Source organism: Harpia harpyja, chromosome 2 (genome assembly GCF_026419915.1).
Source record: "Harpia harpyja isolate bHarHar1 chromosome 2, bHarHar1 primary haplotype, whole genome shotgun sequence".
Classification (NCBI taxonomy): Eukaryota; Metazoa; Chordata; class Aves; order Accipitriformes; family Accipitridae; genus Harpia; species Harpia harpyja.
The window spans coordinates 75643791-75665804 of NC_068941.1; the positions used below are offsets into that span (position 1 = coordinate 75643791).

General features: G+C 38.4%; 1 protein-coding gene across 1 annotated transcript in view; it reads left to right on the forward strand.

Annotated features, from left to right (window-relative positions):
* SLC2A9 (solute carrier family 2 member 9) overlaps positions 1-22014 on the forward strand; it is a 117354-nt gene that overhangs the window by 71069 nt on the left and 24271 nt on the right. Inside the window, exon 11 of the mRNA XM_052780471.1 lies at positions 1701-1776. Within this exon, the coding sequence (XP_052636431.1) occupies positions 1701-1776 (76 nt within the window). The remainder of the gene's footprint in view (positions 1-1700; positions 1777-22014) is intronic.

The window sequence follows — 22014 nt, forward strand, 5'->3', positions numbered from 1 at the left end:
CTTTCTGCTCCTGAGGGCTTTTGAGAAGTAAAACTGACATCTACAGTGGCATGGGTTTGGGTAGTCTTTCATGAAGTTGTTTTCCTGCTGTCATTGATTCCTGTGTCTTGCCATTAATCTGACTTTCAAATCTTGTTTCTTGGTTGAAGAGAGTCAGTAAGTCAGTTTGAATAGCAGGTGCATGCCACACCATTGCAAAGTTTTATTTGAGTTACCTGTATGTACAGTACAATAAAGCTTTACTTCACATACCCATCATGACATCTATAAGGCAGCTCTCCAGAAGAGAGATGTAACTGCAAGTTTTGTATGCTGAGTGAAAAATTCTCTTCCAAATCTTTTAAAACCTACTTTGTTGCATGAGGACCTTCAGCTATTGTAAATCTCTGGTTTGAGTGCATTTCAGTTTTACTTCCTTTCAGAAGTATCTCAATCTGTTAAGTATTAGAGATTAGGCATTGCTTTGAACAAAGGACCAGGGTACAAATAGGCTGGATCTCAGAGGAATTTGTATCTATGCCGTGTTTCTACCTTCTCTCTCTCAGTGCTTTTAGAGACCTTGGATCTGTGTTCAGATGAGAACCCCAGAATGTGTAATTTTGATAGATCTACAAGTCTCTTGGTTAATGTTAATGCCTAGGAGACCATGTTTTCCACATAACTAAAGGAATAACCCAGACTGGAAAAGAAAAAGTATCGGAAAATGGGGGTCTTTATTTAACACTGAAATAAATAATTACCCATTTTAGCAAGTATATTTTTACAGCGCCTCTCAAGGTGATACTTTGTGATACTACGGTTATACATATATTAACCAACTTTGCAAAAATAGTAAAATTCTAATAAAAATGGCATTCACACTTTGCTGATGGAAAAAAAAAACCACTGATGAAGAGCGAAAGGAATGGGAATCAATGGGGTTTTCCCATCTATTAGTATTACTATCAAGCATTTACATACATGATTAAGAAACAATGTCCTGAAAACTCAGTAGAAAATGCTCATCGTATTTCAAGTTCTTATCATTTAAAATCTCCTTAGAAATAGAAAAAAGATTGCTTTGTGAGGAAAATAGGTGATTCCATTTACAATTCCCTTAAAGAACCATTTATAGTTTGTTCTGTTTTCCCCTGTACCTGTTGTTTGCACACATGGCCCTCCTTGTCTGCAAAATCAGATTATGGCTAAAATTTCCTGGACTGTGGCTTTCACATTCTTTGCTAAGGTTCAGATACAGCTGTCCTACTGAAAAGCAGCCTGTTGTGTCTAGATTTCAGCCCAGCCTTTAAGTGGTGAATGTTGAAGCTCTATGGGCCATCATAGTTGCTCCTTTTAAACATAACTGAAATACCTGAGGAGGATGGAGGCACTGATCTGTTCAGTGGAAATAAAAACTTCTTTCCAGGTTGGTTTAAACTTTAGCACAAGAAGTTGTAAACTTTCAGAATTGTGACTTCCATGGTGTAAGAGCTTGTCAAGTGTTTCTCTACAGGGATTCCACAGTGACCAAGACCTTTAATACAAATCATCTAGTAAGGTTCTACAGAAATACTGTGATTTTCTAAAGTAATCCCAGACTAAATTCTGAAATAGATAAAGAATCGTGGAAAACACTGTCTGTTATCTGTGATTTTTTTTTTTTTTTTTAATATTGGTGGTATGTACAATATACTTAATGTGGATGTCTTTCATCTCCCCAGAAAACCGTGCATTGGCTTCCTTACCTCAGTATATTTTGCATCCTTGCAATCATTGCATCGTTTTGCATTGGACCAGGTATGTCTATATTTTTTCATGTTTCTTTGTACATCAAAGCGCAGGTATTTTTGCACTGGCACTATGTTAACAAATTGTTTGTACTTCACTTCACCCTTATCTGAAGACCACAAGGGGTCTAAGAAAAGAAAAGGTGATAGCAACACAAAGTGATTGCAGCATTCTTGATAAAAACCCATGTACACATGCATTCTTGCTTAGGTGTCAGCATAATTGAGAACTAGTGCCTAAATTGCAATCAGTACTAAATTAAAATGTTGGCTATTATTGTAGGATTGCTGTGATTTTGTAAATCTATAAAAAACACTCAGACTGGAAGCTGAGTTTTTTATTTATCAATGCTTGTATTAGCAGTTCAATGCTGGTAGGATGCAAATGGTTGGAGAGGGAGGAAGGGGACAGTTGTGTGTGGTTCCTTTCTTCTCTTCCTTTCCAAAGATAGAGAAACATTGTGCAAGAGGATTACACATACTTTCTTTAGGAAGATGATGGAAAAGGTAGATATCCCGATATGTCAGGTGGAGCTGCTTCTTGTCTGGCAGTTCTCTACTGATTGTATGCATTTCAGATCTGATGCCCTCAGGTAAATGTTTTTGTAGGTTGTAGTGAGTTTATCAGAGCTATTCTCCCAGCCTAGTTTTGATTACTTAGAGATGGATACAACTTTATAGACAATCCAGTATTCACAGATTGTAATTTTTGTATTTCATTTTCTTTAACAAAGAACATGTTTAAGGAATAAAAAAGTAATAAAGTGAGACCTTTCTCAGAAGTGTAGAATGAAAAGACGAGAGCAACATTCAAGACTCAGCAAGGACAATTCTGACTGGATAGAAGAGAAAAAATTTTATACTGAGAGTGGTTAAGCACTGGAAGACATTGCTCAAAGAGGCCATGAAATGTCCATCCTCAGAGCTATTCAAAACTCAGCTGGACAAGTTCATGAGCAAGTGGCCCTGCTTTGTCCAGAGGCTGAACTCCAGAAGTCCCTTCCAACCTAATTTATCCTGTGATTCTAATTGCACCGTATCTTTGGAAAATGCATTTTAATAGGTATGCGTAATATGCAAATACTTACCTGAGTGTAGCATTTCTCTAACCAGTATTGCTGTAGCCTTCAGATACTTGATCAGAATTGGATCCTGCTGTTATCAAATAATGAAATGTTAACAAAAATTATTTGCAGATAGATGGAGGAATTTAATCCAAATTCAATTCAAATATAGAGTAAGATGTCAAAACAGTGCTTAAATTTTCAAGATTCTCTTACAAACTGTTCTCTGCAAAAAGGGGAAAAATCAGCTGCTTTTTAGGAGTTTTTTTCACAGTTGTTCAGCTGTAAACCTGAAAGTAAGACTTCTGTTCCCCTGAGTTCTTGGTTTTTTTTCATGCACCATTTATTGCCTCTTTTTCTTTATAAAGAGTTTGACATTAAACATTAATCAACTGTTTGTATATCTTCACCACTGAAGTGATCTAATTAATTGATTGTGGTTTATTTGAGGAAAAAAGAGCTGGTGATGTTCTGTGTGAGTAATGAAACGTTGATGTAATTGTGTGGATCCTCTTTTGGAAAAGCTGAGGAAAAATTATGCTGCTTTAGAGGAGAATGGGGAGAAGACCAAAATATTCCTTTCCCCCTTGCTTCTGGGAAAATAGTTTCTCTCTAGTCTCTGTGCTTATTCCTTTGCATATGGTAGCTGACTGGAAGATGGAATGTAGGTGGCTTGTGAAGACTGTTCTCCTTCCTCAGCTCAGCTCTTCTTGCAAGGCAAATACTGCAAAAAATCTTGCAATCCCTTTGTCCTTCTGTAAGGACAAATCTCAAGTTCAGCTAAGTCCCTAGTATTGCTGACGTATGTTTCTTAGACGGAGATTTTTTTTTTTTTCTTTAAAGAAGAGTTCTGTGGAATAGAACTGCTCTTGCATTTTGGATACCTAAGGAAAGTCAAATGGTGACTTGAAACTTTTTGAAAACTTCCCTTCCGGTGTTTTAAGTAGTGCAAACAATTTAATTGCAGCTACTTGCAACATCTACCTTTGTTTTTTCTAAAAAACTCTGTTGAAAACAAATCATAATTTTTTCCATATTACAGACATGTTCCACCAATTTTTAGAACTTGCAGATCAATATGTTCTTACATGTTATATTTTCAGCATATTAAGATTAACCCTCTTCATTTCTCACTTCACGTCACCATTCTTCAGAATGGATTCTGGTTTTCTTCATTTAGCTTCTTTCCCTTTACCGATCCTATTCAGGATTTTGTATTGTACTTTGCACTCTCTTTGGAGCAAAGTGTCTGCAGATACATGCAAGACAAACAGCTTTTGTTTGATATTACTTACTCGCTTTCTACAGAAATTCTTTAAAATTAGATATTCTTCTGTGTTTTTCACTGTGCTCATTGTTTTTAAAGCCAAATAACATTAATGCTGTACCAGTAGCTACCTAGTTGGCCTCTCCACCTTTCCTGTGTATGTTCAAACATTTGTAATGCCTGACAACAGTGGGACTATCTCAGTAGCATTGAACGTTGATTTGCTTTTTATGAAAATTTTGGTAATTGACACTTCAGCTGTTGAGAAGTTGCAAAGAATCATGCTCCGATTCCTGTATATATCAATAGCAATATTTTAGCTGACTTTAATGGGGCCAGACTTATCTTCAGTGAAACTTCTCTGTTCTGTTTAGTCTGGCTTAGGAGATCGGAACTACTTTGCTTCCTCTTAGCTGGGAGCAGTTCTTTTTCAGAATATGAAAGCAACTCCCATTATTAGTCATGTTTTAAGATGGGTGAATGAGAAGAGGGCATATATATTTTTTTCTGAATGAAGAAAATATTACCAAAAAGTGAGACATTGAGACATCCACTTTGCATCCACTGCTTTTTGTATCACAAGGCACAACTTCAATATTTGAGTGCAGTTACTGTGTCAAGTTTTGCGTGCTTCCCCCCCCCATCCTGTACAGGAATGACATCAATAAACTGGGGCAAGTCCATTGGAGAGTCACCGAGTCAGTGACAGGAGCTCTGTGAGAAGGACTTGTTCAGCCTGGAGAAGAGACAGTTTTGGAGTACCTAAGAGCCACCCCAGTACCTATGAGGAGTGTGTTGCAATGACAGAGCCAGGCTTCTGTTGGTGCTTCATGGTGGCATGCTTGAGAGACAAAAGGCATATGTTGAAACAAGAAAGATGCAGAGTGACTACAAGGAAAAGCTTTTTGCTTACAGACAGTCGAGCAGGCTACCAAGGATTTTGAGTCCTTGATTACTACACCAAGATCAAAATTGAGTAACTTGTACTTCTGCTCTTTTATTTCGGAACTCTGTAGTCTAGTGGGAAATGTGTATTTCTGGATCTTCCTAGATAGGGCAAGTACTATTCATGAACAATTATCAATTGATTTCAAATCGGCTTTGTTGTGTTCAGAAATCTACTGTGACAGTTTATACTAGTACCTTATATGTGACAGATATGGCGTATACATATATCTCTCTCTCTCTCTCTCATACATATACTTAGGAACTAAGTTTTTTCTCAGGGAAGTGTGCAATGCCAGTGGAGTATCACAATATACAAAAACATAATTTCTTTTAATGGGAAAGGCACTGCTGAAAATTAACCTTATCTTTCATTCCCTACTAATGTTAGAGTTTTAGCAAGAGGAGGTAATTAGGAAAGAACATATTTTTTAACACATCTCCAGTGCAGTGGCTGTAAGAGAGTGTCTAGAGAGAAGTACAAACAGGGCAAGCAGGTGAGACACTTTCCCAGAATGAGTACATATTTTTTTCGGCTTAGTGTCCTCCTGAGGCATAGTGTCTAAGATTTTCGTAGTCTTTCATGGATTTGTTCATTCTCAGTATGAAACCGTGCAGAATTTTACCATCCTTGGTGATGAAAACTCATGTCTACTATCTCTCATAAACACATCCTTTGTTGTGCTTTGTGTGATGCCCTTTAGGTCTTAACGTTGGAAGAAACAGAACAACTGATCCCCTTAGTCCCTCTTCAAGTTTCTTGTGATCTTGTAGACTTTTACTGTATCACCCCAGATTTTTCTGGACTGAATGGCTATTTCTTATTCCCACCTTCTCTGATATTTTATGACACCCCTTTAGCAGGCAAATTTCACACTTCAATATCTAGTATTCTTTTGTAGCACTCTGGTAGTTTAATGAGACAAGACTGAAGTTTAGAAATTACTTTCCCACCTTTCTGGTCAGTAAAAGGGGTTTTCCCCAAGAAAATTAATGCATATTCTTTAAGATTTTTAATGTTTTTAGCCTTTTGTAGAAGTTGTGTCATTTGTTTGTATTGCTTAAACAGGTACTATTGTCATGGTATTACTAACACTCAGTATCTTATTAAATTAATTCCTCCTGTAGTTACTTAGAGCATTTCAGCATTTTTCTGAGTAAATCCCACATGGTTTGTCATGATTCTATAGATACAGATGTTAATCTAGGATGAATTCAGTTTACATTCATCGAGCTATTGGTACTTAGAAGAATTATCCCATCTGAAAATAGTAAATAACATGAGGAATTGAGCTTATAAAAATACTGCTATAACTTTCTAGAGCATAAAATTGCCTTTAAAAATACAGTATTTTCTCTCTTGTTAGAACATCTGATACTTTCTTGATAGCTTAGATGATGTGTGGTCTCCCACTTTCCGATAGCATATGGATGAGTCCCATCTGCTCCTTTACAGCTAGGATCAGCTGTTACTATAAACTGTGGGGTTTTTTTATTTGTTTCATTTTTCTGAACTCGGCTTTTCAGCTTGCAGATGTTTTTTAGGCATATTGCTAGGGACTGAAACAGTAATGCTAACAACGGGTACGTTCAGGGATGTGTGATTTGGTACTTCATCATGTTTATCAAAACACAAAGAGCAGAAAGCTTTCATGCACTTACTAAAAATTAAAGGGACCCATATGTTCAAGATAGTCAGTCTATGATATGAAAGAAAAATACCCTTCAAAAATCACTTACTGTTATAGATTAGGGAGCCATGGTGTTCCAGACAGTAGCTTCATTGTGCTTATTTGGTTAATTGCACACGAGTGAAGGTATTTGGTTGCAGAGGAACATACTGCTTTCCAATATTACTTTTGATCATGGGAACATGTTAGTAAATAATGTTACAGTTTTCACATCAAGAAAAAGGCAGAAGCTTCATGGAAATGTTTTTCTTGGTCACATGTTTTATCTGAAATAAACATAGGATACGTTTCAACTGAAGAATCTTCATCCAGGAAAGAGTTAACTAGAAAGGACTAAGGGGATTGGTTCTGGCTCCTAAGGAGACAACAAGCAAAAAACCAAAAATCGATAGAGAAAACAAATCAAAGAAAAATAGTAAGAGAACATTTTCAGTACCTCCATGAAGCATTTGTGCTGTTCAGGTTAGCCGTCATGAGCAAATGCATTGATTTGGAATGCCTTTACTGAGCAGGTAAATAATGTGCAGCTCCTTGGAAATTTGGGTAGTGATAGATGGGCTTACGTACATGCAAAATGTCTTCCTTCTTTAATTTTGTCTTAGATATTATTTAAGGAAAAAGGAAAAACTAAAAGCAGTTATCCCCAGTTTCTCAATTAAACCTGTGTGGCTGCCTCTTCGTGGACACTGAACACAGGCATGTTGAACTGTGCTTGCAGAATGGATGTCTTGTTCTGGAAGACCACACTAAAATCTGACTTAAAGAGAAAAAGTGTAGGTTCTGCTTATTTTTATCTGTTTACTTGAATTCCCAGTTCACCCATTGTGCCTTTGCAACAGTTGCTGTGCAAACAAGTGCTAGGTGAATTGAAAAATATCTATATGTATGTGTGTGCATTGAGTCATTGGAGATAGTTTTATAAAGCTGCTGGAGCTTGGCCCCTTTTATCTACCAGCCAAATAGTTTAAAAAAAAAAAAAAAAAAAACCAAGAAAAACAAAAACAACTGACCCAGAATATGTGCAATCCAGTTTCCTTATTTGCCTGCAGGGATGTGACCCCACTTGCCAGGGAGTCTGTCATGTATTTTGGGATGAGAGGCTTGCAGTCTTTGGTTTTGATGCTTTTCCAGTTTGTATAAAACAATTAAATATTCATTCTCTGAACCAGAGAACGGCTTTTCTGCCATGTGTCAAGAGATTCACCCCAGATGGTAGAACATGTGGAGAAAAAACCAATCAACTGATTAATTGGGGATTACAGCAATGCTGGCATGGACTTCCAGATAACCTTCCCACTGGAAATAAGCATGACAAAAATACAGTCAGACCTTGAGAACTTTGGAAACATGGCGTAAAGCATTTCCTTGCATTATCTTTGCATGAAGAGATTTATTGATATTTCTTCCTTAGAAGAATATTCTGTTTAAGTGTAACACCTTTCTATCCAGTTTTGATAAATGGAGAAGGCAATGCTGCAGAGAAGTGAAAGGAAACCATAGTGGCGGAGGTTAGGTAAGATGCCTGTCTTCCATTAAATCAAATAGTGGGAGGAGGTGGACTGTTTTAATAATATACCTGGCTTTGAAGTAATCCTTCCTTTATCACATTCTTTCAGAAATTGAAAAAGTATTGTCTCTTTCAAATCAATCTGTGCAAATTTGGTGGCTCTGGAAACACACTGAACTGGAGCACTAGACTTATTTTACCATTGGGAATAAATAGAAATAACCCAAGACCCTATTGTTGCAGTAAGATCTGTAAAAGGTGTGTAGCCCAAATGTGTTGCCCTTCCTTCCACCACTGTAGCTGTGAGGGAGGTCAGCCACACGTGTGCAGAGGCAGGCATGCGGCAACGTTCCTTCTTCCATCGAACATTCCCCAGGAGTTCCTTGGAGTCCTCTGGAAGGAAGAAAATCAGCTTTTATTAGAACAAGCAGTAACACTAGGGGAAGTTCCAGAAATCTGAGGAGTTGCTTTTATATCCATTACCTGATTATGATTACTCAAGCCATCTTTGTGCTGGAAATTTGTGTTATTTTGGTGGCACTTCAAGTTTGAGATTAGTGATTTCATTCAAAACTCGCTTCATCTTTCACATTTTATGCATTTCTAGTGCTAGGATGTGTATAACTGCATGCAGTTGGAGAGAAAAAGAGGCTTAGAAACTCAGGAACAAGGTGAAGATTTAAGGATGTCTGAAAATGCCAGTTAGCTAAGGGAGAATGTAAGAATGATATCTGTACACATCACATGGAAAACTTCTCCATAGCTGTTAATATTTTATCTAAGTCATTTGAAAGATTTGATTTATATTAACACTCTGTATGCACATTCTTTTACATATTTTCTTTTCTTTTTCTAATGCATCATATTGTCATGCATTGTCTGTCTGTTTGTAATGTGAAAAATGCTCATTGTGTTGTCATGTGTCATGTCATCATTTTTGAGATGAAGACTTAGAGCTGAATGTTGGAGCACAAAACTGCTCATGCAGCAGTTAGCACAGGAAGGCTGCAAAGAAGGGCTACTGTGAAGGTGAAGAAAATAGATTTTTGTATGAAAAGATACAGAATAACTTTATAGTGTCTAACAAAAAATACTGAGAATATAATTTCTGTTTCTAAATACACAGGCAAAAGGGAAAATAACACTGAGAAGGGAGAATAAGCTGAAGGCAAATGTTGCTGCAGAAAATAACAAAAGACCCAAACTTAGGTGCTAGCTAGCCGTGAATAAATTTAGAATCGAAACTGGAAGAGAACTCCTAGCCACTAGCAGAGCCAAGTTCTGTATCAGCTTCTCAATGGAAACAGCAAAAGGAGAAAGTAAACAAATTAGTTTTATAAATTAAATACTGCCTGAAACAGCTGAGGATTGGATTTGAACCAGATGATCCAATCCGATCCTGGGTTCCTTTATCTCCAAGCCCTGTGTTCTTCCTTTATCTCTAAGTGAGATGCTTGATCCTCTGTATAAAGTCTTTCTTTGTTTCCATTTGTCAAAAAGCCCACATGTCTACGAAGATGAGCATGTTCTCAGAGAGGATTTTCCAGCTGGTCATTACATAGAGCATGCAGCCCCTGATTTCATTTACATCAATAGCTGCTATTTTAAATCAGGGGCGCTACAGTGAGAAGAAAGCAGGAGTCTCTGATCCTTACACAGTGGCTCCAGGGCATCTGACTTTACTATCTCATGCTGTGTAACATCTTAGAAGTAGTTATCCTGGTCCTAAACCCTGTAGGTATTTCTGTGGATGAGTAACGCATCCCTTCAGAAGAAGTCCTGCTGACTTCAGTGGAGTTTGTGTAAGGCTGAATTTAGTGTGAATAGGATCAAACATGAATTTAGTGTGAATAGGATCAAACATGAATTTGTGTGATTTTGCTTCAATTCCTACTTTTAAAATAAGTTCCTATTCAGTATGCATAAGGATGACAAAATCAGACCAGTGATATGTTTTCAGTTACACTCTCATTGCATAAAAGGGAAATCAATAAAATTTACACTCTGATGGAAATTGAAAAAATAGTAATTTTATGGTAGTAAGATCTTCATTCTTCAACTGTTGCTTTTTATAGTGATTGCATTTTTAGACACAGCTAAGAAACATTAACAAACCAGACCATTTCAGAAAAATGTTTCACTTTTTGTCTCTTTTTTGAGAGTTTTGTCTTATAATTTGAGTTTTATAATACTCATAATGGTTTATGGAATGTGAGTGAAGTCTTTCCTGGCACAGCTGAATACAGATACAATAGAAACAAGATAATGGTATATTCAGCATGTGTTAAATTGACATTATTATGAAGTAAACAAAAGAAAACTCAGAGGAAATCATTGCTGTGCCCTGAGGTGTATCAAAGATATTTTGGTATTTAAAGTTTAAATCAGCCTGTGCTCTTACTGTGAATGCCAACGTGCGGCTGTATTGACAGCAGAGCGGTTGTGATAAAAGGGTCACTTTGAAAGTCATGAGGTTTGTTCAGTCTGAAATGCCATCAGGGAAGAAAAAAAATCTTCTCTTGGATGTGAAACACAAACAAAGGTGTGATAGCACACATATAGACATAAAAGTACTGAAATGAAAGGCAGCATCAGTGTTACTGCCTGAAATAGGCATTTAGAGAAGCTTTGTGTGATGTTGTTTTAGCTTCTCCACTTAGAGTGGGATGTAAGAATTGCTAATGCTCATGGCCTCCCACAGAGACATTCTTTTAGTCCACTTTCTTTTAGTCCACTTTGAGAAAGAGTTTGGAGCTTGCTTGAGTGGAAGAAACTTCTCTTTGTACTAGAAAAGTGTATGATGTTAAAAAGAAACAAACAAACCCATGTTGCTGTATATTTAATTAAAAAGTGGTAGATTTGAAAGTTTAAGTTAATTTTAACAATGTCTTTTATTCTGTGAACTAGAAGCCTTTACAGTCTTTCCAGCAGGTAAGCATCCTGTGATAATGTCCAATAGTTCCTGCATTAGATACAGAGAGTATTTGTGCAGAAATAACCTTTAGTTTTACCAGGTATTTAAGAAAAGGTTTGGTTTGTTGATAGTCTTAAGGCTTTTGTGGGCATAACAGTAGATTAAAACATGCTGTGCTAAAAGCAGTTAAATATTCCAAATGTGAGTTACAGTTCAGTTCAGGAATGCATAATAACCTGGAGATACGTAATTATTATGCAATACGTACCAGTCTCAGCTGAAGATTTGCTGAGGGATCTCAGGCCCCATCCCCTGCCCCGTTGTGCCACTCTGTTGCTGTAGACTGCCATCCGTCCAACACAAGTAGCCTTAGGGTTGGCATTTTAGCCTCCCGTCACAGCCTGCATTAGTCATGCCATTGCTTTAATTTATGTGGGCTGTGAAGCACACCAGCAGGAGATCTGATTTACCTTTCCTTTTCTGGTTTTCTCTAGCAGTGGAAAAAGCTCCTGCCTACACTTGGGGGCAGGAGGATTTTCAACTACTTCTACTAAGTCAAGGAGATGAAAGGATGGGAAGTTTAAAGGCTTCACATGTGAATTTATCCTTTTGGTTGCCTTTCAGTGAACAAACTGAGTTTTTGAGCTCTTAAGAAATAAAACTAGAATTGCTTTCAATCTGGCCACATCTTCACTGAATTATTTTGGGGGGAGATGACATGCCCCTTGAATATATTAAATACAGTGCCATCCAACATATATTTGGGGGTTAATACCTGTTTTATGTTTTGTTTGAATACTTCTCTCTTTAAAGAAAGAGCAGCATAAAGTAAATGTGTAGCTTTTAACAGTTCTGTTACAGAAGTGATTTCAATTCTTTATAATTGGTGGAAGTTCTAAAGTAAAATGAACCCATAGTATTTGAAAGGTAACCATATCTGTTGGATAAAGGAATTGCTGGAGATGACATATGGAGTTCTTAGCAGCGGGAAAACTTATGAACTTTATCCCTTTAACAATAGATTTTACAAATTATCTTAATTGAAGCTTTCAAAATATGAATGCTTTGACACTTGAGAGCACTCCTCCTACCTGAACTAGCATGTTTTCCTGAGTGATCGTTAATTACTTGCTGGTGGCTCACAACTCCAACACTTGAGAAATTTACTGCTGGAAAAATGCACCCATGTGTTTTAGAGCTTCATGTAACTGTGAAAAATTAATTTATACAAAAGCTGTGTAAGTGACTTAGGTACGTTATTCAGATTAATGGGGACTGGATATAGAAAACCTAGTAAAAAAAATACACCGTTTCTTCTGTAAATTAGTATAAAATATTTATACTTACAAAAGTGCAAACTAATAAATACATAGAACAGTAGATGAATGTAAGACAATAAAAATATTTTATTTTCCTTGTGCCCAGGCACAATGCACAGCAAAGAAAAGTTCTAAGTTCATCTCATCTATTTTTGGCTAAGCTCCAAGGCTAGCATTTAAATGCAAATGTTTACTAGTTTTATGTTGCAATGAAAGTTGCTCTAGGGTCTAGACAGTGTTTCTTGATAGCCAGCCTACTATGTAGAAAGCTAAATAAACAGCAGTAAGAGACTTTCAGGGGAAAAAATAGGCCAGAGGGACAATTACACAAACAAGGGTAGTCTGATGGTGTCAGTTTGACTGAGTAAGAAGTTGTTTCCTTTGAATCTCCAGATGTTATCTGTCCTGCTCTGGAAACTTCACTTTTTGGGGAACACTCAGTTATGGCTTTGGTGACTTCTTTCTGAATTTCACCAGAAAGAAGGTCTATATGTTTCATCACAGCAAGGCTGTTACTGTCTTTCTTCAAGCTGGTACTTCTAGTCAAAGGGCACCTTCTGGCTCTCTCTTCATTTTCATTTCTGTTTGGTAGCAAACAGATACTGCTATTTGCTATATCTATTTTGGTTATCTGCTGCAGTAAGGAAAATAAAATATTTTTATTGTCCTACATTCATTAGTTCTACACCTACTGCTCTCCATACCCTCTCTACCATCCTGGAGCAGCAGCCAAATTCTTTAATTACTGGCATGTGAAGCCCCACATCCTAAAGACTTCAACAGTTTCCAGAAATCATAAACAGTGAAGACGTGGTCTGTTACCCATCTTAAACAGGAGGAGGAGGACAGGGAGAGACGATTCTGTCCCAGCTTCTCTGAAAATTTGGTCCGCTATTTTTACTTTTGGAGTCCTTCAGGATGAATGCAGCTATACAATGCCATAATTGTGCACTGCTACTATGATTAATTTGTTTGTTAAAATATTTCATGAGGAAAGCCTGACATGCCACACTGAGTTTTCAAGACTGTTTTAGCTTGCATAAGTTCACAACCAGCAGCATTTTGTGCTAATGGGCTGTAAACCTGAATTCCTGACAGGGAAATCATGTCTGCTGACTTTATATTTCTTTCAGTAGATTATTGTAGGAGTAATATGCCTAGACTAGATAGGGGTTGGGTTTTTTTCTGTTTTCAGTCCTGTTATAGTGATGTGACTCTATGAATATTTCACTTACCTAGGACTGAACGCACTTGTGAGTCTTTAATTAGGTATTTCCATGATACTGCCATCTGTATAGTGGATGAAAATGTAAGGGACACTTCTGTGCTTTTATGAAAGTAAAAACTCTCTCATCATTGATCTTGTCATTGAGATCGTTGTTTTTAATACTGTAATATTAACAGAAGTGATGTTTATCAGTGTCTGATCATTGTTACTGAGAATAATTATAAAATTAATTATATCATAAAGACTCTTAGTCATAGCTCAGTAAAGAAATTTTTTCTTCATGTTCAAGTAGAAGAACAGAAAGGCTATAATTAGGGTTCTGATATGATAAAGTGAGTCTGAAAATATAGCAGAAATGTTTAAAAGACTATTTACATGTAGTTTAAGGTTGAGTGTATTTTTTAATTGTATTTTATTCTTCAGTAGTTATGCAGAATTATAATGGTGAAGCAAAAAGAAATATTGCTAAGTACCACAGCAGAAATTTAATGTTGATGCTCAGTTTTTACCAAAAAAAAAAAAAGGCCAACACACAAAAAAATCAAACAACAATAACAATAAAAAAAATCACAAAATACCCCACCAGCTTGAAAGTGTTACCAAAACACCAAAAAAAGATGTATAGATTTCTACAGCAGTTGGCAGAACGGCTGCCTGTGTCCAGACTGCTGGTTTCTATTACAATTAAAAAAGCAAAAAAGGAAAAGCTATTAAAAATTGAAGATGTTACTTAGGCTTCCAGGAAACAGCTGTATTTAAAAGGAATTATTATAACTCGTGTAAAGAACAATGTCTTAAAAATACGGAAATTATTGGGGTTCACCAGTTGTGTAGTAAGTATTTTGCCTTCATTAAACAAATTTTCAGAGAAAAATGATTCAGTCAGTAAATGACTGCTCATAAAATCCTGCTTGAGAGCACTGCCTTATGAAACTAAAAATTATAGGAAAATGCACAAATTATTATTCAAGAGGGGGAGAATTTCACTGAAGAAGAAATTATCAGATGGTTCAGATAAGGGTATTCTTATGTATTCCACCTTACAAAATTACATGGAATATCTGCTTTAGAAATAGTTACCTAAATGGATATAGAAAGAATATTGTGTGGTTTCCTCATTAGCTAATAGCCTTGTTGTTGTATGTCAACCATTTTAGTGTAAATTACCTGAGAACCAAGAATTAACATTTTAACTAATGATGTTACAAAAGAGTATATCAATATTTTTGTTCTGCACCATTGCTTAGGTTATTTATTTACCCTGAATGAGGTGGGTTACCTTGCATCAACAAAGTTTAGAATACCTCCAGAACTGGCTTTCTATATGCTGTTAGAGTAACAGCTTTTATGGATGCTAAACCAAAGGCCAGTTAATCAATGCAAAAACCCTTTCCACACGATATTGTATTAAAAATTAGACTGTTAATAACTATAGGTACTAATTACTATATTATTGGGGTTTTGCCAGGTTTTGTATTTATGTTTTCTAATTTAGTGTTACGGTTTGCACTGTTGGTTTGCCATAGACTTACTTAGCTTTAAATGTTCTTTATTCAAGTGGCCTTTAATCTAAGGCAGAAAAGACCATGTTCTTCAAATGGTGCAAATTAATGTGGTTAATGAACTATACTGTTTTATACAAGCGAAGTGCCTGTTTTGCTTCATTCTGTGGTAGATGAGATCAACAGTTCTCCCATGGAGAAGAGCTGGAGGCAGATAGCAGAGTAACATGAAGCTGTGGCTCAGTACACCCCTATCACACGTTCTGCTCCCAGTTCTCTCCACAGGATTAGCTGGGCAATACAGCCATCATATCTGACTATGTAATGTTGTTATTTGGTGGGGTGTTATTCTATCAAAATGATGTACAAGTGATAATAATCTAACAAGTTACAGAACACCTCTTTAAAGATCATAGAATCATAGAATCATTTCGGTTGGAAAAGACCTTCAAGATCACCAAGTCCAACCATTAACCATGCCCCCTAAACCATGCCCTGGAGTACCCTATCCACTCGCTTTTTGAATACCTCCAGGGATGGTGACTCAACCACTTCCCTGGGCAGCCCATTCCAATGTTTGACAACCCTCTCAGTAAAAAAATTTTTCCTAATATCTAACCTAAATCTCCCTTGCCTCAACTTGAGGCCATTTCCTCTTGTCCTGTCTCCAGACACCTGACAGAAGAGACCAACACCCTCCTCACTACAACCCCCTTTCAGGTAGTTGTAGAGAGCGATAAGGTCTCCCCTCAGCCTCCTCTTTTCTAGACTGAACAACCCCAGATCCCTCAGCCGCTCCTCATAAGACTTGTGCTCCAGGCAAGATTGAGATGTGTATTTTGCAAAATTCTTATTCTATCTGTAGACCAATAGAGATGGAAGAAACTTGGTAGTTGGCATTGCACCCCTCACTGGCAGTACTCCTGCAGTATATTTTCCCATGGGGTTTGGTGGGGATTTTGGGGTGTTTTGGTTGGTTAGGGTTTTTTGATTTTTTTTTTTTATTTTTATAGCTAAGGTCTGTGTAGAAACTAACAGCCTTTTGCTCTCTCACTGGAGCATACTGGGTTGTTTTTCTAGCAGTTTTCTTCCAGGAACTTTGTCTCACTTCCATTGCTTCTCTCCCACAGCTGCCCTCTAGAGTTGTCTTTTGCCCCTTGAATTGCAAATACTGAAGCCTTTCATTGAGACAGTACTTCTGTCTCCCAACCCTGTTAGGATATGTCAGTCTTCTCTACATGCCTTGCCTTGCAGTCAAAAGCTCTTTTGCTTGGTCTTGTCTTGCAGTCAAAAGCTCTTTTGCTTGGTCTTGTCTTGCAGTCAAAAGCTCTTTTGCTTGGTCTTGTCTAGAGCTGCACAGACTTTTTTTTTTTTTTTTCCCCCCAAAAGAGAATATTGTTGCAAAGTACTTGTCTGTTTTCTCATAACATCTCACTTTGAAGACTCCTTCTCTCAAATCATGGAGTTGGAAAGTCTGGGGAGCTCTTGCCCTAATCAGGGGTCTCAGGATTTCCAGAATCCCTCCTGTATGGGCAGAATTTGGAGTGCTGAGTCGTGCAGGAGGCCACTATTAGGCTGTGTGGCCATGAGTGAGTATTTCCTCCTGGTGGGGCTGGAAACCCACTGCCTGAACACACAGAGTTTTGTCTTGAGTGTATATTGAAAGATGAGCTGCTGGCTCAGGGAGTGAGTTCCTTTCTCTTTACTGGTTCTTAGGGCACAAAGCTTCCATAGCCTTTAGAGGCGATTTACCAATGTAATAAATCTCCCTGATGTGTATTAGGCATTTATTCTTTTGACAGTCTCATTTCATAAATCATATATATAGCCATGACTTCAACTCCCAGTTAGGTACTGGATAAAAACAGAATGAGGATCTCAGTATTTTCGTTCCTTTTTCCTGTTTTCTATATTCAGATTTTTGCATGAAATTGAGTAACTTCTGCTAAGCAGTATTTATTTGTAACTGCTCACTGAACAAAACAGTAAATATGTGTACTTAATTTTTCATAAGAAAATGTTGATACTTGTGCAAATTTAAATATATATTTGAAAATCTGTAGCATGTATACCAAGAATATTACTTCTGTTCTATCATTTCAGTTTCATGCATAAAAGACTACTGGGTTGAGATTCTGGATGTTTACCAGCACATGACATTCATTCTAAGTGTAACTGGACTAATTATGGAGGGAAATGAATAAAATACACAGATATAGAAGTATTTTTGCATGTCTAATTGCATCGTGTGGGCTTAATCTAGTTTCATGAAGCATCCCATTGGTATACAAGTCCTGCAATAAGAGATTTGTAGTTTCCAATAGATGTAGCATGCTAACAGGTATAACAGCCTTTCTTTAATGGCACTGCAGTATGTTAAGAGCTTTTTCCATTATGTTCACTGCAATGCTGAAAAGAATGAAGTATTAGAAATGAATCACTATAATTATTGTGGTCAATGCATTACCTCTTTAAATTCATGTTCAGAAGCTACCTTGCTGAAAAACTCCTACAGGAAATCCTAATATACATTTTTGGTTTTATGATCAGAGCTAAAATAAAGCTGTTTCACTGAAAATTGTGTGGAAAGCCTTCCAGGGGAAATGCTAATGCCAGGTTCATCCCCCTTGAGAAAGAACATAGAATCATAGAATGGTTTGAGTTGGAAGGGACCTTCAAAGATCGTCTAGTCCAACCCCCTACATGAGTTAGTTAGCTTCTTGGTGAAATTATTTCACCCATGTTCAAACACATAAAGTTGCAAAACCCATGACAAAATGTTTAAAGACTGTTTCAAAAAATACAGTGGTTTGGTTGGATTGCTTTTGGTTGTGGTTTCCAAGCATCCATGTTTGAACACAGGCCAGTATGGACCCATCTGATTATACAGGGGACCTTGCAAGGAAACTGACTCTGTAAGGAATCGTAGAATCATAGAATCACTTAGGTTGGAAAAGACCTTCAAGATCATCGAGTCCAACCATCATCCATGCCCACTAAACCGTGTTATGGAGTACCCCGTCTACGTGCTTTTTGAATACCTCCAGGGATGGTGACTCAACCACTTCCCTGGGCAGCCCATTCCAATGTTTGACAACCCTCTCAGTAAAAAAATTTTTCCTAATATCTAACCTAAATCTCCCTTGCCTCAACTTGAGGCCATTTCCTCTTGTCCTGTCTCCAGCCACCTGACAGAAGAGACCAACACCCACCTCACTACAACCCCCTTTCAGGTGGTTGTAGAGAGTGATAAGGTCTCCCCTCAGCCTCCTTTTCTCCAGACTAAACAGCCCCAGCTCCCTCAGCTACTCCTCACAAGACTTGTGCTCCAAGCCCCTCACCAACTTGGTTGCCCTTCTCTGGACAGGCTCCAGCAACTCAATGTCTTTCCTGTAGTGAGGGGCCCAAAACTGAACACTACTCGAGGTGCGGCCTCACCAGTGCCGAGTACAGGGGAACAACCACCTCCCTGTTCCTGCTGGCCACACTGTTCCTGATAGAGGCCAGGATGCGATTGGCCTTCTTGGCCACCTGGGCACACTGCTGGCTCCTATTCAGCCGGCTGTCAACCAGCACCCCCAGGTCTTTCTCTGCCGGGCAGCTTTCCAGCCACTCTTCCCCAAGCCTGTAGCGCTGCATGGGGTTGTTGTGACCGAAGTGCAGGACCTGGCACTTGGCCTTGTTGAACTTCATACAATTGGCCTCAGCCCATCGATCCAGCCTGTCCAAATCTCTCTGTAGAGCCTCCCTACCCTCAAGCAGATCGACCCTGCCTCCCAACTTGGTGTCGTCTGCAAACTTGCTGAGGGTGCACTCAATCCCCTCATCCAAATCATCCATAAAGATATTAAACAGAACAGGGCCCAACACCGAGCCCTGGGGAACACCACTTGTGACCCGCCACCAACTGGATTTCACCCCATTCACCACAACCCTCTGGGCTCGGCCATCCAGCCAGTTTTTCACCCAGTGAAGAGTACACATGTCCAAGCCATGAGACGCCAGCTTCTCAAGGAGTATGCCATGAGAGACAGTGTCAAAGGCCTTGCTGAAGTCAAGGAAGATAACATCTACAGCCTTTCCCTCATCCACTAGGCGGGTCACCTGGTCATAGAAGGAGATCAGGTTGGTCAAGCAGGACCTGCCTTTTGTAAACCCATGCTGACTGGGCCTGATCCCCTTCTTATCCTGGACTTGCCATGTGAGTGCACTCAAGACAAACCGTTCCATAATCTTCCCCGGTACCGAGGTCGGGCTGATGGTTGATGAGATGCCGTAGTATTATGATCTCTGCAGCCTGGATCGAACTGACCTAGTCAGATCATACTACAGCTTCCTTCAGCCCCATGCACCCAGATTTCTATCTCAAAGAAACCAAGTTCCGGGAGAAAAGGGGTCCTTGAGCACACCTCTGGTATCTTGAAAAGACTGAGGTTGGACTCCTGGGGCTATAGGTTCAGCTGATCTCAGGTGCCTTCGCTGTTTGTGTGTTCAAGCTTTACATTTTTCCTTCAGCTTGCCCAAATTTCTTTTCGCTTCATTCATTTGTGGAGTGTGTTCTTCACAGTGGTATGGCTCTTGGCAGGCGTTCACATCCCCTGCTCTGCATCCTGGTAAGGTGAAGTCTTTGCTCTTCCAGGCATATAGCAATATACAGCAATGACCTGGCTTCATTTGGTTTCTCATGTTTCTAGACCTGGCCTGCCTTTCACGTAACTCACCTATTGCTTTTCAGGCTCCTTGGTTCCTCGATATTATTTCTCATAAGTCATCCCTCTACAGAAACTGAATTTCTCTGCTTTGTAATGCTGTGGACATGTTTGTCTATGCCATGAGGAAGTCTGGAGGTCTGTGCCACCTTTCCCATTCCTCTCCAGAACATTGGAAAGAGCTCAGAGGAGCTGCTAATTTAATTCTTTTTTTTTTTAGACTTTGCAAAATACTATTTTTACCATCACTAGATTGATTATTTGTCAAATTAGACTGAAGAGCTTTTGTGGCAAGTGTGACTAATAATAAATTTTAGTGATGATTAATATGTATCTAGAAATTACATTTGAATTTCAAGGAACCTTTTTCCAAGATAGTGCCCATGCATTTTTATTTCCATAACATTTATGCTTTCTGATATGTTTCTGTCCTTTTGTACTTTTTTTGTCTTTTTTTTTTTTTTTTTTTGCCTCTGGCTTTTTTCCTCTCTTGTACAATGTGTATTTTCCCAAATGGGTCTCAAACACCATTTTTATTATACTGACAAGAACAGCAACACCTCTGTAGATTGTCCTACAGCAAAGGCATGACAGAATAAATGATCATAAATAAATCATCTTACATGATTTCTGTGTTTCCAGTCCTTCAGTTCCTCTCTGCAAGGGGCAAGTGCCCTGGCAAACCACTTCCTCGCATAGCATTTGAGACCTAAAACAGATGCTGACAGAACAGACGTGATTGTTGTTTTGCCTGCCATATCTTAGGATTTGAACCCAAATCCCAAGTCTATGATAGAATAGGCACTGGAAGCCACCAAGGATTGATAGACCACATATTGCTTGAATTTCGTTAAGTTATGCATGTTCAGCTGCTTATTCTACATATTCAAAGTGCTATTGGGAGAGGTCACTTTTTTTAGTCATAGAATTCAGATACCTCTCAGTTTCCTATGTATAAAGTAGGAGTGAATAAATAGATTTGCTCTGGACTTTTTTTGGTGTAATTTATACTGGCAGTCTCTGAGACAGAAAGTTCAGTTGAAGCCTTTGCTACCATTGTGTCCTGGTTTCAGCTGGGATAAAGTTAATTGTCTTCCTAGTAGCTGGTACAGTGCTGTGGTTTTGAGTTAGATATGAGAAGAATGTTGATAACACACTGATGTTTTCAGTTGTTGCTAAGTAATGTTTAGTCTAAAGTCAAGGATTTTTCAGCTTCTGATGCCCAGCCAGTGAGAAGGCTGGAGGGGCACAAGAATTTGGGAGGGGACAGAGCCAGGGCAGCTGACCCAAAGTGGCCAACGGGGTATTCCATACCATGTGACGTCACTTCTAGTATATAAACTGGGGGGAGTGGGGTTGGGGGGATCGCCGCTTGGGGACTAACTGGGTGTCAATCGGCGGGTGGTGAGCAATTGCACTGTGCATCATTTGTATATTCCAATCCTTTTATTATTACTGTTGTCATTTTATTAGTGTTATCACTATCATTATTAGGTTCTTTTCTGTTCTGTTAAACTGTTCTTATCTCAACCCAGAAGTTTTACTTCTTTTCCCAATTCTCTCCCCCATTCCACTGGGTGGGGGGGGAAGTGAGTGAGTGGCTGCATGGTGCTTAGTTGCTGGCTGGGGTTAAACCACGACAAGTTGTAGATCTGTTCTTACAAAAAGTTACATTAGCTGATGATGGAGAGTGATGTCTACTAACATATATAGCCATTTGCTGCACCACATTGCCTTTCTTTTATGCACATATTCATGGTCTCTGCATCCGAAAGACCTGGAATGGAGGAATATCTGATACTGTGTGTCATCTGCATGTCCTGTTAATGTGTTTACAAGTTCCTATCTTGTACTGCTCATAGGACAGCTTCTGGTGCGTCTGTTTTAAGTGTAGTGCCGTTGAGCACAAGGGGCTACATGACAATGCATCACTATAAAGCACTTAGAGATGCATTCACAACTGTCAAAAAGTAAGGGTAGTGCAAAAGATAACTACATAGATCAAGCAAAGACATACAAGGAGAGGATCCAGTAGATGGATAAGTCTTTGGTGGTGTTTTTGTCTTAATTTACGTACATTTTGGAAGTCAGGATTGTTATAG